The 15,338-nt window shown below is 58.4% G+C and overlaps 1 protein-coding gene across 9 annotated transcripts in view; it reads right to left on the bottom strand.

The window, feature by feature from the left end:
- Positions 1 to 1,482: 1,482 nt before the first annotated feature.
- CAPN15 (calpain 15) overlaps positions 1,483 to 15,338 on the bottom strand; it is a 49,625-nt gene continuing 35,769 nt past the window's right edge. For 8 of the 9 annotated variants that reach the window (XM_015643086.3, XM_015643089.3, XM_015643083.3 and 5 more), the window contains 11 exons: positions 13,020 to 14,514; positions 9,522 to 9,730; positions 9,126 to 9,309; positions 6,252 to 6,475; positions 5,234 to 5,359; positions 4,465 to 4,617; positions 4,150 to 4,311; positions 3,282 to 3,508; positions 2,931 to 3,091; positions 2,477 to 2,655; positions 1,483 to 2,093 (listed from right to left, as the gene is read on the bottom strand). In XM_015643086.3, the coding sequence (XP_015498572.1) occupies positions 1,916 to 2,093; positions 2,477 to 2,655; positions 2,931 to 3,091; positions 3,282 to 3,508; positions 4,150 to 4,311; positions 4,465 to 4,617; positions 5,234 to 5,359; positions 6,252 to 6,475; positions 9,126 to 9,309; positions 9,522 to 9,730; positions 13,020 to 14,514 (3,298 nt within the window). In that variant the 3' untranslated portion in view covers positions 1,483 to 1,915. Of the gene's footprint in view, positions 2,094 to 2,469; positions 2,656 to 2,930; positions 3,092 to 3,281; positions 3,509 to 4,149; positions 4,312 to 4,464; positions 4,618 to 5,233; positions 5,360 to 6,251; positions 6,476 to 9,125; positions 9,310 to 9,521; positions 9,731 to 13,019; positions 14,515 to 15,338 lie in introns of all 9 variants that reach the window. The other variant, XM_015643087.3, reaches the window with a different exon arrangement.

The raw sequence follows: 15,338 nt of genomic DNA on the forward strand, positions 1-15,338 counted from the left end.
ACCGTCACTGCTCCACAGAAATGCCTTCAAGACCCATTGCTTTGACCCCCAAACCAGCCCACTCATCCTTTTTGTCTCTCACAAAACAAAACCAGGCGGCTTCAGTAAAAAACAAAACTTTATTTGGTCCGTCAGAACCTGAGTTTGAAAACCACCCATGGATAATTCATATCATACAGGGATTACTGATCTGATTTACAATTGATAAAATATCCTATGATTCTGAAGAGCTGGACAGTATTTACAGGGTTAAAAATATTCACAGCTCAGAAAGACAAAAAGAGAGAGGAGAAAAAAAAGTGAAGGACAAATCATCCCAAGGAGGAAGGAGCTGGAAAGAGAGAAAACAGATCAACAAACAGAAATACGGACAGAGCTTGGCTCAGCAGCCCCGGCTGGGGGGGCTGGGAGGATGCCAGGGCAGCCCCACCCCCACCACCCCCCACCACCCCCCGCCCACCCAGCCTCGCAACGACCTCCTCAACAAACTCCAGCACCACATCCACCTCCTCGAGCAGTGCCCCCTGATCCCCGGGGGACACAGAGAGACAGGTCAGGCAGAGACCCTCACACCCCTGCCCAGCCCAACTCTGCTGGTGCAGGGTTTGGGGTGCAGGGTTTGGGGTGCAGGACCCCCCAGCACGGTCCCTGCCAGAACAGGGTCCAGCATTGCCCATCACCCCCCCTCAGCTGTAAATCCACACAGCTCAGGCAGGAGACGGTACAGAGGGGAACCCCAAAACACACACACATACACACCCACACACACACACACCATGTCAGAGAGCCACAATGCCCTGAAAATGTGGGGTGCAGCTCCCTCCAGGATCAGCCCCCACCTCGGAGCACCCACAGGGCCAGTGGCACCCCGAGGTGCAGCCCTCACCTTGTGCTCACTGCCTCCCACAGCCTCTGGAGGAGTGGGCTCTCCTCATCTCCCCCAAAACCACCCCCTCCCCAGCTCATGGACTCATGGTAGCTCCAGGGAACTGCTCCCTGACCCCGGGTCTGTACCTGCTGCCCACCCTCCCTGCATGGGGCATGGGGGGCCCACAGGGCAGTGCCGGGGGGCTGAGCCCAGCTGGGGCCATGGCTTCTCTCCAGGCACTGCTCCCCCGGCCGCCTTTGCATAGTAACACTTGTGTGACAGGGACAGGGGCCCTGGTGCCACAGCCCCTGCCAGCAGCACCCCGAGGCCTCGCTCCCCACCCGGAGCCAAGGAGGAGGTGGTGAAACCTCTGAGTTTCACCCCAATTACAGCAAAACCCCCTCAGCAGCAGCTTTCTGCAACAACCCTGTGCCCTCTCGCCCCAGGCCCAGCACCCAGGATGGGTGGAGTGTCCCTGGCTTGGGTGGCACCATGGCAGTGTGACCCTGGCACTCCCCAGCCCAGCCTCAGCACCACGCTGGTCCTGGCAGCAGACAAGGAGGACAACAAGACAGCGGGAAGGGCCCAGGGACAGACGGAGGGTCACACAGACGGACAGACATCAGAGGTATATTCTTCTTGCAGCGCCAGTGCCCTGGCACCACGGGAAGGGGCAGAGTCCTGAGCGTGGTGCCTGGGAAGGGTCTTGACAGCAACCTCCACCCCCTCCCTCCCCCAGAGTCCCCGGGGCGGGCAGAGGGCACCGGGCCCAGCGCAGGTACAGGGCAGGTGGGATCCTGAGACGGCCCCGTGCCCCCAACCGCTCCTTGTAAAGTGCGTGGGGGCAGCGGTGCCAGGGCAGGGGCAGCGGGCAGGGCTGGTGCTGGCCCTGAGAACTCGCCCCGGCCCCGCAGCGTGGGGCAAAGTGCTGGGGGAGCCACCCCAGCTCTGCCCCACAACTCAGCGCTGCTGGCTCGGGGGGGCACCCTGAGCCAGAGGTTCGGTGACAGGAACGGGGCAGCGGGGCAGGGAGAGGGAGGCTCTTTGTCATAGGGGCCGGGGGCCGTGCAGCCCGGCCACCTCGGGCGTGAGCAGCGGGTTGTGGGTGCCCTTCGTCAGCATCCAGTCATTGAGGAAGGCCTGAGTGGCTTTGCGGTGCGCCAGGCGGTGCGTGATGGAGAAACCGGCGTTACCCTCCAGCTGGGACAGGATCACCAACACCTGCCTGTGGAGAGAGCCTCGGGCTCAGGGCACAGCCTCCACCCCGGCAATCCCACCTCCACCTCAGCAACCCCACCTCCACCCCGGCAATCCCACCTCCACCCCGGCAATCCCACCTCCACCCCGGCAATCCCACCTCCACCCCGGCAACCCCACCTCCAACCTTTGTTCCAGCAACCCCACCTCTGTTCCAACAATCCCACCTCCACCTCAGCAACCCCACCTCTGTTCCAGCAACCCCACCTCTGCCCTGGCAATCCCACCTCCACCTTGGCAACCCCACCTCTGTCTCAACAGTCCCTCCCTGCCAGCCCTGGCTCTGCCTTGCTCCCAGCCTCCTGCCAGCCCCACGGCAGCCCCCATGACCCACCCCTGCCTACCCCGGACCTGTGCAGGGGGGGGACACTGTCCTGCGTCTTGAGGCTGCCGCGTGTGGACACCACGTTGAAGCTGTCGGTGCAGTCACACTGAACATGCAGGTAGGACTTGGGGTGCCGGTTCTCCACCACCACGATGAGCCCTGCCCAGCCGTGGGTCAGGTAGTAGCAGGTCATCCCCTCACGGCCCTGGGGCACACAGCAGGGAGGGGGATGAAGCCTCGGGGCACCCCTGTCCCAGAATCAAAACCCCTGCACCAGCATCTTCCACTCTAGCCAAGGGCTGCCCACCTGCTGGGGTGCCACACAGCAGTCCAGGGAGCAAAGGGGGTGGGCATCCAGGAGTGGCAGCCAGAGCTGGCACAGCCCTGCCCAACCCCTTCCCAAGGACCCCACAGGTCCAGGCTTCCTCTGGCAGCATCACCCTCCACCTCACTGCAGCCCCCACCCTGTGCCCCCCGCACCTCATGGCGCTCGCCCTTGTTCTCGGTCAGCAGGATGATGGCATCTGCCAGCGTGGTGGGCTGCGCCTCCACCTGCTCCACCATCACCAGGCGGGAGCTGTAGATGGCCAGGATGTAGCTGGAGTAATCAGTGGCTGCTCGGCTGCTGGTGGGACTGGAAGCTGCAGAGACACCCGGGGGAAGGGGGATCAGGGAACTGTCACCAAGCCCACAATCCCCGGGAGCACGGTGCTGCCGGGTTGATGCATGTGCAGCATGCAACAGGCAACCTCCACCCTCAAGGAGATCCCCATGATGAGGACCAAGGGCTTTGGCACCTCTCCCTCCCCCAGGGCCCCTCCATCCCCTCACCCTGGGCAGCAGGGCCGGCCAGGGCAGCGCTCCAGTGGTTGAAGGCACAGCACACGACGGCGTATTCGCCCGGCTCCAGCATCACGTCGCAGTTGACGAACTTTTTGACGGCTCGTTTGCTGTGGGCCATCAGCCGGCCCAGGCTCAGCTTGTTCCCACTGGTGAAGGTGGCCCGGAAAACCATGATGCACAGGTCCAGCAAGTGGCTGTCCACCGTGTCTGACCTCCTGTGTCAGGCAGAAGGGTCACACGTCACCCAGGACACAGGCAGCAGATCCAGGGAACAACTTCCCACTGTCCCAAATATCCAGCCCCAGGAACCAGCCCTGAATTCAGGAGTTGGGTTCCAGCTAAACATCAGCAGTTCCCAAGATTTGGAGAGATGGTGATGGGGGGTCATCCCTGAGCTCTGTGACCCCAAAGAATGCCATGTGGTGAGATATCAAAGTGTTTGGATTTCTTCTGGGCCCACGGAATTGTGGAATCATTAATGCTGGGAAAGTCCTCTAAGATCATCAAGTCCAACCATTAATCGAGCACTGCCAAGGTCACCACTAACCCACATCTCCAAGTGCCACATCCATAAGGTTTTTAAATCCTTCCAGGGATGAGGACTCCATCACTGCCCTGGGCAGCTGTGCCAGGGCCTGACCTCCCTTTTAGTGAAGAAATTTTCTCCAATATCCCATCTAAACCTCCCCTGGTGCAACTTGAGGCCGTTTACCCTTGTCCTGTCTCAAAGCAGAGCCCGACTCCCCCCAGCTGTCCCCTCCTATCAGGGAGTTGTGCAGAGCCAGAAGGTCCCCCCTGAGCCTCCTTTTCTCCAGGCTGAGCCCTCCCAGCAGTTTCACTGCCCTGGCCAGCTCACCTGCTGCCCTCCTGGAAAAGGGCAAACTCCAGAGCTGCGCGCTCCAACACCGTCAGCGACGTCACCGTCACCGGCCCGTTGGCCTTGTTGGGGAACATTCCCTGCACACGCACCTCGTGCCAGTCCGAATGGAGCTTGCAGATATCCACGGAGTCAAAATACCTGTGGGGAAGCCAGGCTCAGACCCAGTGGGGCACACTGCATGCTGCAGGACACCCACGTTCCCTAGGGATGACCGCCTGCCCCGTGGTGACCCCGTGGTCCATTTTCCATCCCTGTTCCCCACCCTGTGCTCTGCCTCTGGCAGTGCCATACTTGATGAAGTCGCTGTACTCCATCCAGAAGACGCCCTCGCTGCTGCCATGGGGCATCAGGTCGTGGCGCAGGGGGAGCGGCCAGTGCGGCCACTCGTCTGACCAGCTGCCGTTCCAGGAGAAGCGGCCCCAGGGATTCCGGAGACGCAGCAACCTGGGGAAGGGGAGAAGTGTCAAAGACCCAGGAGGGAGGAGAGACCCAGCCTGCCCCCCAGCAAAGGACACCACATCACTCCTGCCTTCCAAGAACTTATGTGTCAGCCACATCGTGGCCCCAGAAGTCCCTGTCCTGTGGCTCTGGACCTGCTGCTGCTCCCTCTGCCCTTCCCAGCCCAAAGGGCTCAGCCAGGTGCTGTGGGGAAGGGGCTCAGCAGGGGAGGGGCTGCTGAGAGTGACATGGCTGAAATACAGCTTCCTACAGCAGCCCAGCTGTCAGGGTGGCACCCATTTCTATCCCCCCTGCATTCAGATGTGAGCAATATGCTCTGAGCACCTCACTGAAGTCAGAGCTCAACTCAGCCCTCTGTGTCTTGTGAGACCAGGTAAAACATTCTACCCCTGGCCATGGAGCCAGCGCCAGGCAAGGACGGCTCATATGACAACGGCATTTATGTGACACCCTAGGATGGCATCATCCTTGCTCGCCATGAGGATGGGGACACCAAAGAGCCCCCAGGGTCCTGCTCACCATGCTCCTGTCCCCAGAGTTCCTGCTGGGTGTGCTGGCAGGAGCAGCTGCAGTGCCATGGCAGGCTCCAGCCTGAGCTCACCTGAAGCCCTGGACATCCCGCACGTCCAGGATGGAGTAGGCGTGCCGGGGTCGGAGCCCCATGCTCTCGTAGGCCACATCATCCACCTTCATGTTGCCTCCGCCGCAGGACGCGCCCATGAGGAACCTGCACGGGGACAACAAACCCTCGGGGTCCTGCCAGGCCTGGTGTGGGGGGAAGCTTATCCCTATCACTCCAAGCATGGGACAGCTTCCTCCCAGGAGGCTCATGGATGCTCCCTCTGCTACAACAATGCTGGGATCAACAGCACTACCCAGACAGTGCCCAGCTATGCTGGCCACAGTTCCCTCCCACTGTCCACGTGCATGCTGAGCCCAGGCTCCAAGGAGAGTTGATTTGCACTGGGGAGCTTTGCCCCAAACCTCCCCTGATTTCTGCCAGGCCCCAGGGTCCTGCCCACTTCTGCTGGCTGGCAGAAAGCCATGGGGAAAGGCAGGTGGTCCATCAGCTGGACAAGTTGGCAGGGGTGAGGACACTATTTGGGGCAGGAAGTCTGCACCAGTCAGGCTTAGGAGAACACCATGTGCTGGGAGTTATCCATCTGTCTGGCCCCATACCCCAGCCTTCAGCCAGCCCAGCTGCCCTCCTGCCCAAGTGATGAGCAGGAGGTCTCTGCTTTGGCTGTGATCCCCCAGACCAGCACCAGCCAGGTGTCATTAGCAAAATGTCACATACGGGTGGGAGACACGGGCAGGGTCAAGCATTCACACAACTGAAAAGCTCAAAGCAAAGCCAGCGGGCTCAGTGCTGCTTCCTGACTCCTGCAAGACAGCAGCGACGTGCAGGGGAAGTCCACCAGGCTCTTGATTTCATATGAGAATTAGTCACAGGAGAAATAATTTCTTAGAGCTTTGAGTGGGACTCCAGCAATGCTTCAGTTGAGTGGCAAGGGTGGTGTACTCCGCCCCAGCTAATGCAGTAACCCCTCCCCTCTCTAAAGACACGACTGCTCCCCCTCACCCCCCTCTCCAGAGTCCCTGCTCCTGCCTCGTCTTACCCAGCCTCCTTAGAACTCAGCATTTTGGCCCAGATGAGGTCAGTGTCAATGGGCTCCTCCCGAGGGTTAGTGGAGCTGACCTGCAGCATCAGGCTCTCGCAGGGGGCCCCTGTGAGCGTGGCCAGGCCTTCGATGGCACGCCCGGCCTGGAGGGCGAAGTACGAACCGTGCAGCTTGGCCAGCGCCTTCTCAATGAGGGCCACCCACAGCTGCTTCCTCTGGGCCTGCAGAGAGAGGGAGGGACACATCTTCACCCTGGACAGAGAGTGGGAAAGACCCTCACACCCATCCCTGCCAGCTGTCCTGGGGCTGGGGAAGCAGGAGCAGCAAGGCCATGCCAGGAGCTCGTCCCCTTGGCCATGGGTGACCCATGTGCTCTTTGCTCAGTGTTTGCAGAGCTCCATTCCCCTTGGGAAGAAGTCCTGGAATGAACACCCAAGAGGCCTGCATGCACCCTGGGGTGTCCAGCAGTCAGGCTGGCAGGGTGGGAGCCCCTTCCATCCACTTCAACCTGAACTTAGAACCGTTTAAAAATGGAAGAGGATTCCAAGGATGCCAGAGTTCAAGGAGCATTTGGACAATGCTCTCAAGCACAAGGTGGGATTGTTGGGGCATCCTGTGCAGATCCAGGAGTTGGACTTATGATCCTTGTGGGTCCTTTCCCACCCATTCTAGGATTCTGTGATGTGGAGCACATCTGGAACAGCTGCCTTTAACTCACACACCTCTGCAAACCCAAACCAACACCCCTGTGGCAGAGGAGGTTGCTCAGAGTGCACATGGCCATGGCACTGATTGGATCCCACCCAGGGAACAGAGACACTGCTTCAAGGACAAGCTCCAAAAACTTGGCCTGGCAAAGTCCTCTACTCCAGCACAGGGAGTAACTACAAGGCCTAATTACAAGATGCAAGTTTTTTCCCAGCAAATGGGGTTTGGTATCCGGTGCTTGGAGAGCAGCAGGGAAAATCACTGGTACATTGTGCCTGTGTGACTCACAGGTGGCAGCCAAGAGCTGGCAGAGGAAAGGAGGGCAGTGAAGATTTCTTTATGATGGATAAAGAAAGCTTAAAAGTGCTTTTTGCTGGTTTTTGGGTCCCTCACTCAACAAAATCCATGTTGTTTATTTCTGCCTGAACCACAGCCAGAGAGCTCAGATAAGAGCCTGTTTTTCCTTTATTTTTAAAACTCCGATTTTCCTTTTTTATCCCCCACATCCAGCTCCCACAGATGAACATTCAGCAGAACAATCTCATCACGATTCAGATGCCCCTGGAAACAGAGGCAAGGCAAGCCCAGCCCATGTGAAAACCTCCAATATTAAAAAAAACCTCCAAAAGCAGACTTGAAATTCATGAAAGATTGAAGGAAAAGGTAAAAACCAAGACAGGTTTTCTTATGCTGAAATAAAGAAATCCATCTGTATCCTCTATCTACTGAGAGGTAGAATGTAGACACAAACTTTTTTGTTCCCTTCTCTGAAGTTTAAGTCCTGTCCTGACATGGCTGTGTGTCAAAACCCAGAGGACTGGTTTTGCAGAACAAAATTCAGGCCAGCAGTCCCAGTCCCTGTCTCCTCCTGATGGTGGTACTTTGTTTTCTTCAGCAGATTTTGCCCCCTGAGTTTCAATAGAGACGTTCTCAGTCTCCTTCATGGACATGATCCCAGCAAGAGGCCCTAGGCCTGGCAGGCAGGGCAAGGCAGGGCAGAGCGATGTCCTGGAGGGGCTGAGGGAGCTCCACTGATCCGAGCAGATGCCACCCCAGCGTGCTCAGAGCAACTGGGCACTGGCTTGGAACAGGCTGCTCCATGTTCCCCTCCCTCTTCACAGTCCCTCCCTGGCACAGCCAAGATGCCAGACCTCCCCTCAGAGGAAAGAAACAGCTTTCCCTCAATCCCTCACGGTGCAAAACACAGGTTATAGTGTTTTCCTTTTATATAAAGAGTAAGGGATGTTTTCCCTGCCAGTGGCTGTGGTGCAAGGAGGGGTGAGAGAAAAGAAACTGTAAATGAAACTCCTTCACTGCAGCCTGGGGAAAGCCAAAAGGGGTCTAAACAGATGGATATTATGGCCTTAAAGAGTTCAGCTGTTTTGAGAACACAGCAAAGAGCAGTGTTCTGAGCTGCAAACAGGGTGCAACCAGTGCTGGATCTTCCATTTGTGTCACAGCATCCCCTGGCAGCTCTGGACTTGGGGCAGCTGGGAAATACCTGCTGGGAAAGGACCTGGGAGTTCTGCTTGGCAGCAGCTGAACATGGGTCAGATGTGCCCAGGTGGGCAAGAAGGTCAATGGCACCTGGCACTACACTGAGGGGCTGGAGCGTGTCCAGGGCAGGGAACAGAGCTGGGAAGGGGCTGGAGCAGCAGGAGCAGCTGAGGGAGCTGGGAAAGGGGCTCAGCCTGGAGAAAAGGAGGCTCAGGGGGCCCTTCTGGCCCTGCACAACTCCCTGACAGGAGGGGACAGCCAGGGGGAGTTGGGCTCTGCTCCCACGGAACAGGGACATGACAAGGGGAAACAGCCTCAAGTTGCACCAAGGGAGGTCTAGATTGGATATTGGGAAAATTCCTTAATGAAGGTGGTCAGGCATTGCAATGGGCTGTCCAGGGCAGTGGTGGAGTCACTATGCCTGGAAGTGTTCAGAAACAATGTGGTGCTTTGTGGCACAGTTTAGTGGGCAGAGGGTATTTGATCAGTGGTTGGATTTGATGATCTTTGGGGCCTCAGTGACTTCATGACTCTAAATGCAGCACAAAGTAGGGGCCTCACATGAACCCCAGCAGTGCCTCTTCCCACTGCCCCTCCTGGGAGAGCCTGGGATGAACCTCCCCGACCCCTGGAGCACTGCCCAGCCCTGTCCCCCGCGGCACCGACCTGGGAGAAGAGCAGGTACCCGCACTCGTCGCAGGGCAGCATGTCATCCACCAGCACCGTGGTCCACGTGCCGTCCTTGCACAGCCGCACCTGGTAGGCACCCTCGGGGCACAGTGTTCTGGTGATCATCACCCTCTCCACCAGCTCGGGCCGCTCGGCCAGCACGGCCAGGGCGCTCAGGAACCTGCCGGGCAGGCGGGGCGGCCTCAGCGGGGCACGGGCAGCACGAGCTGCCCGGCCACGCAGCGCTGGCAGGGGGTGAGGCAGAGCATGGGCTACAGCCTGGGGGCATAAATGGGATTGAGTAGGGCTGAGGGGGCCGAGCTGGAGCTGGAGGAAGAGGAGGGGAAGGAGGGAAGGGGCGGGAAGGTGTCAGCCCGGCTCACTCGCCCTTACCAGCAGTTCCCCAGCAGTCCCTGCAGGATGTCCGAGGGCCGGGGGGTGCGGAACACTGACCACTTCACTGAGCGCTCCTTGAAGATGCTGCAGTTGATCTCGTGGGGCCGCAGCCACTGCTTGACCCGCTGCTGCACGCTGTCACCTTCCGGGAACCCCACCGACCTGGGCCCAGGGGGGAAACTGTCGTCTACAAAATTGACTTTGTTCTGTGAGAACAAAAGGCAAGGACAGCATCAGCTGGAGTCACTTGGAACTGGGGGGGCCTGGAGAGCCTCCCACTGCTCCCCTGAGAGACAGCAGAGCCCCCAACCTTCCTGCCTGGCCCAGGCAGTGCTGCAAGGGGGCAGGACTAGGCTGGTGTCTGCTGGCAGCAGCAGAGATCCTCTATGTGCTTCAGGTCCAGCATTCAGCCCCGCCTCAGGCTCACCTCTCCAGCCCCGAGCTCCGGGCTGTGACTCCAATCTGCCTTTTTCTGTTTCACAGGAGCCTCCCCGGGCAGGGACCGTCTCACACTTTGTGCCTGTGCTAAAAGCTGGGCTGTGGGGCGCCTTGGCTGCCTCCAGAAGCAGCAAAGCCTGCAAGGCTGCGAGGAGGAGCCACCTGGCACACAAACACACCTCAAGCCGAGCCTTGTCCCTGCTCCGGAGGGGACACGCTGGGCTTGGCAGCCCTGTGCCACCCCCCAGGCACATCCATGGGGATGGGAGGGGCGGCTTTTGCAATTCCATTCAGCCAGACCACAACCAGGCAAGCAATTCCAGAGTGAGTGTATCCCATGTCCCAGCTCTCCTGCAATAGCTGCTGTGTAATAAATAAACAGGATGAGTGGAAGGGCAGGTAATTCCACAGGCATTAACCACATGGATGGAAGCACAGAACTTCACCAAGTGGAGAAGGGTGGCTTTTTCAGTCTAACACAGGGTGAAATGAGAACAGGTGTTTCTTTGTTATTGTCAATTAAATGAAATTAAATTAAATTCTTTCAGCAAAAGCTGCCTCTGATTTAAATTAGCTTTATGCACGCTGCACTAGTAGTTGACCTCCGCTTTTGTGGCAATCCTACCTGAATGCTTTCTTTGTGGTGCCTCAATTAGCACCTCCAGTTCCTCTTTTGCAGGAGGGTGTTTCTCAGCTAACAGCTGTTCTGCTCTCTCAGGGGAGCATCTGCCCCGTGCAGCTGAGGAGCAGCCACCATTCCAGCAGTCTCACTTACATCCTGCCTGGGGACCTGGATGTGGCCCATCCCTGCACATGGATCTCTGGGCTCTGCAGGAACTTGCTGTGCAGGGCCATGAGGACATGAGGGAAGGGATTCTCTCCCTCTGCTCTGCCCTTGTGAGACCCCAGTTTTGCCCATCTCTGGAGAACTCAGCACAAGAAAGATAGGGATCTGTTAGAACAGGTCCAGAGGAGGCCACAGAGATGCTCCATGGGCAGGATCCCCTCCAGGGATCTGGGAGAGCTGGAGGTGTTCACCTGGAGAAGGCACCGGGGAGATCTTAGAACCCCTTCCAGTGCCTAAAGGGGGCTGATTAATAAGAGGGAAAGCATTTTTTCACATGGACAAGCAGTGATGGTACAAGGAGAAAGTTTTAAACTAAAAAGGGAAAAATTTAGGTTGGATACTGGGGAAAAACTCTTCACTGTGAGGGTGGGAAGGCCCTGGCACAGGGTGCCCAGGGAAGCTGTGGCTGCCCCATCTGTGGAAGCGTTCAAGGGCAGGCTGGACAGGACTTGGAGTAACCTGGTCTGGTGGAAGGTGAGGTGGGTTGGCAGGGCTGGAGTGAGATGAGGTTTAAGGTCCCCTCCAAAACAAACCATTCTGACTCCATGATTCCAGTGGGAGAGGTCAGCTCTTCACTGCTCCCCAGCAGAAGAGAAAGGGTAAAGCTAAAACAGGGACCACACACTGAGAAAAGTTGGAAAAGGCATCGCTGGAATAGCAGAGGAAGGAAAACCCACAGCAGGAGCTCAAGCAGAAATCCTGGCAAGGAGCAGCAAGATGGGCTGCTCCACATGACGTGGGGCAGGGGGACAACAGACGGAGGAGAACTTGGCCAGCCTGACTCCTCCAGGGGAAGGCTGAACAGCCTGGGAAGAGGAGCAGGGAGCTCGGAGGTGGCCTCGCGCCAGCCTGAGCACAGGGACAGGAGCAGCATCGCCCCTGCACTGCTGCCAGGCCTGACCTCACACCTGAACATGTCAGAGCACAGCTGAGCTTCGGGTGGAGGGGGATTTTTGGGAGAAGGCCCACGCAGATCTAAGAGCCCATTACTGGGGGGTTCAGGAGCACAACAGGCTCAGCCAAGGCTCCGACCGAGCACTGCGGGACGGGGCAAGGCAGGCTCCCCTTCCTGGCAGTGCCACGCTGCTAATTCAGCCTGGCCATCATCATGATTCATCCTTCAGGCCTGATTCCTGATGTAACAGATGTTCCCTGCCTACAAAAGAGGCTATTCACTTGCTTTAAAGATGGGGATAAGTACAATCCGGGTCTCTGCTACAAAGACACCCACGCCTGTTAGGAAGGACATACAGCAATTAAAAAAAACCACAAGCCCAAACAAGATCATTCTCAGAGCCTCCCCTCCAAGCCAAATATCTCTGTTCCCTGGACTGTGCAGTGGAGGCACAGGAATGGACACAATCCTCAGACCAGGCAGGAAAAGCCTTGTCTGTACGTCAAAATGGGACTGCAACTCCCTTTCCATCTGGTCCAGAAGAGCTGGAGGCTTCCCCCAGAAGGAGGCCAGAGAAAGCAACATTCACAGAGCTTTTAATGCCATACAGGGGAAAAAAAATGATGCCATCAGAGTGGTGTTTGAGGCTGAAACCCAACTGACTAGACCAGACACCTCACAGAGAGAAGGTGGGTGCTGGCACGTACTCCTGAGACCTTCAGCTAGAGCCAGGTTACAGCTACAGCTCAGCTGGCCTGCCCAGAATGGGGGGAGCCATTTGTGCTGCACCTCTGCATTTGTAATACCCAAACCAAGGATGCCAAGGCCCAGCCCATGGTTCTGAAACAGCTGCAGCTGCTGGCAGTGGCAGCAGTTCCTCTGCCTGCACTCTCATCCAGAGCCTCTGCTTGTTGTGCCCCAGATTTCCTGCATCCACAGACAGCAGTGCCACCAGCAAACCTGGACACACTCCTTGCCTTTCCCCACCGCTAGACACTGGCAGGAGATGGACTGACCACTTAAGGATGTCTCCTTCCCCAGAGAAGTTCTCTCTCCCTGATTTTAAATACCACTGAGTTTGAGAGTTAACAGGTTTGGCACTAGGTTTTAGAGTCCCTCACCCTTGCACCAGGTGTGGGCTGTGTGGGCTGTCATCACCCCAGAGATCATTCTGCACCAAAATACAACATTTCAGTGCTAACAACCAGCATCCAGCTGTTGCCAGGGAAGATCCCTGGAACCCCAGGCATGGAAGGTGCTGCCCCAGAGCTATAGGGGAGGCAGAAAGGGAAGCCAGGAACAAGCAAGAACTCACCTCCCGACAGAAGGTCACGATGTTTTCCCACAGGGCTTTGGCCTCGCCCTCATCTGTTTGCCTCCTCTTCTCCACGTGCATGCTCTCCCTCCTCTTGAGGGGCTTGAGGCCCTTGTGCTGGGCCACGTACTGCTGGGGGGTGTGGCAGGCTCCGCAGTGCTTGGCTTTCACCTCGTTGAGCAGGGTGCAGGCGGGACAGGCCCACTGGCCCGGCCTGTCCTGCCCGCCGGGCAGCGGGGCGGGGAAGAGCCGGGCGACCTTGCGGGCGGACGGGGCCTTGGTGCCGCAGGAGCAGCCGGCCCTGTCGCAGGCGCCGCAGTCGGGGCAGCGCGGGGCCGCCTCGCCCGGAGCCCCGTGCTCCTGGAAGCCGTGCAGCTTGGAGGAGCCGCACACCTTGCACTTCTGGGCCTGCGTGGGGTTCTTGAGGGTGCACTTGGAACAGGACCAGGTGGTGAAGTCAGGGCTGGAGGGGCTGCACGGGGTGAACCTCACCGAGTCCCCCACCAAGTTGATGGTGTCGCTGCCTTTTTGGGTGCTGCAAACCTCGCACTTGCTGGCCCCAGCGGAGTTGAGCAGGGAGCAGGAGCTGCACTTCCAGTGGGACGGACTGACCTCCATCTCCTCCTCCAGCACGCTCAGCCGTTTGTTGGACAGCAGCTCTGGGAAGCGTGTGGCGGGGGCAGCCCTGGCCTGACCTTGGGGAGAGCCCTTCTGCCCCACGGCGCCCGTAGGCGCGGGCTGGGAGCCTTCGGGGACCGGCATCTGCAGCTGTGGGGGCACCTCCCGCCGGCTTCGGGGCACAGGGTTGTTCTGGAGCCCCGGGGAGAAGGGGCTGAAGGCTGCTACCTTCTGGGCCTCTTGTTCCATAGCCACTGGGCCCTGGGCGGCCACGGCGTCACCATCAGAGATCTCTGAGGAGACTAAAGGCTGCGGGGTGGAGGGGGCCATGTGGAATCCGGCCGGGGTGATGACTTCAGGGACGACCAGCGCCTCTGGTGGGATCTTGGGCAGGGAGAGCTTGCGTGGGCCACCACAGGCGGAGCAGGAGTTGGCCACGGGCGTGTTGTGCAGGGTGCAGCGCTGGCAAGCCCAGCCGCTCTCCAGCTCTGCTTCATCAGGGCTCTTCCCCTCTGAGTCCTCGCTGCTGCTTTCTGCCTTGGCAGCCTCCTCCTTGCACGTGCCCTTGGGCTCCACCAGCACGGCAGGCTTGGGCAAGATGCCGTTGATGACGGGCAAGGGGGAGCCACCGGGTCCCGGCTCTGGGGTGAAGCCACACACCTCACAGGTTTCCTTGCCCAGAAAGTTCCTGAAGGTGCAGCGGGCACAGGCCCATTTCTGTTCCTCCACGCTGAGCCGCAGGATGTGGTTGAGGTCGGGTTTCTGGCGGGGAGCCTCGCAGATGGAGCACTGCCGCTGGCCCACGGGGTTCAGGAAGGTGCAGCGTGTGCAGGACCACTCACGGACAGCAGCCATGGAGCCGGGAGAGTGGGAGTGGCTGCAAGAAAGGAGACACAGCGTGAGGCTGAGGCCAGGGCCAACCAATATGCACTGGTACCACGTGTTTCCTGGGCTGGCATGGTCAGGACCTTGCTTCCAGGAAGGGGACGACCTTCAGTTCAGTCATTGCTCTACAGGCACTTGCTCCTCTGGCACTGATAAATTCTCCAAGTGTATGGCAATGCATTGGCTTCCATCCAAAATGTTCCAGGAAGGGCAAAAGACACAGCCCTGCACCCATTGACCCCATTCTCACAGTGGAGGTTGTGCCCTGGTGAGCAAACACACAATCTCCGTGCCCAGCCCTGGCAACTCTGTGAGTCTGCAGGTCATTTGGAACTCTTTGGAGGAGGTGACACTCTGCTCTGCCTTCTTGCTGTTCCAGCATCAATGCTTTCCTCCTTCTTTATTTCACCCACCTCCATCTCACTTTCTGTTCCTGTCTCCCTCCTCTCCTTCCAGCTCCACACCACTTATCCACACTGGGATAACTGTGTTATCCCATACCAGACACCACCAAGCCAAGGAAGGCAGGCTTTGGTGTGCAGAGGTGCTTTTACCTAGCTGTAGGTTTTGGAGCCAGAAGCTTGGCCCACTGGGAGCAGAAGCTCCATGGGGCACCAGCGCCAGGACAGCTCACCAGCTGTCTTCCAAAGCTCAGCAAAGAGGGGCACCATGTCCCAGCTCCAGCTGCTTCCCCACTCATCTGTGAAGTAGAGAGGACATAATGCCCTTCTGGCTGCACCAGCCCTTAGTTTCAACCTCCAATGTTGCCTGGGAATGCCTGAAACCCTGATGGGAGAATGGATCCAACACACAACA

This window comes from Parus major, chromosome 14, assembly GCF_001522545.3.
Source record: "Parus major isolate Abel chromosome 14, Parus_major1.1, whole genome shotgun sequence".
Classification (NCBI taxonomy): domain Eukaryota; kingdom Metazoa; phylum Chordata; class Aves; order Passeriformes; family Paridae; genus Parus; species Parus major.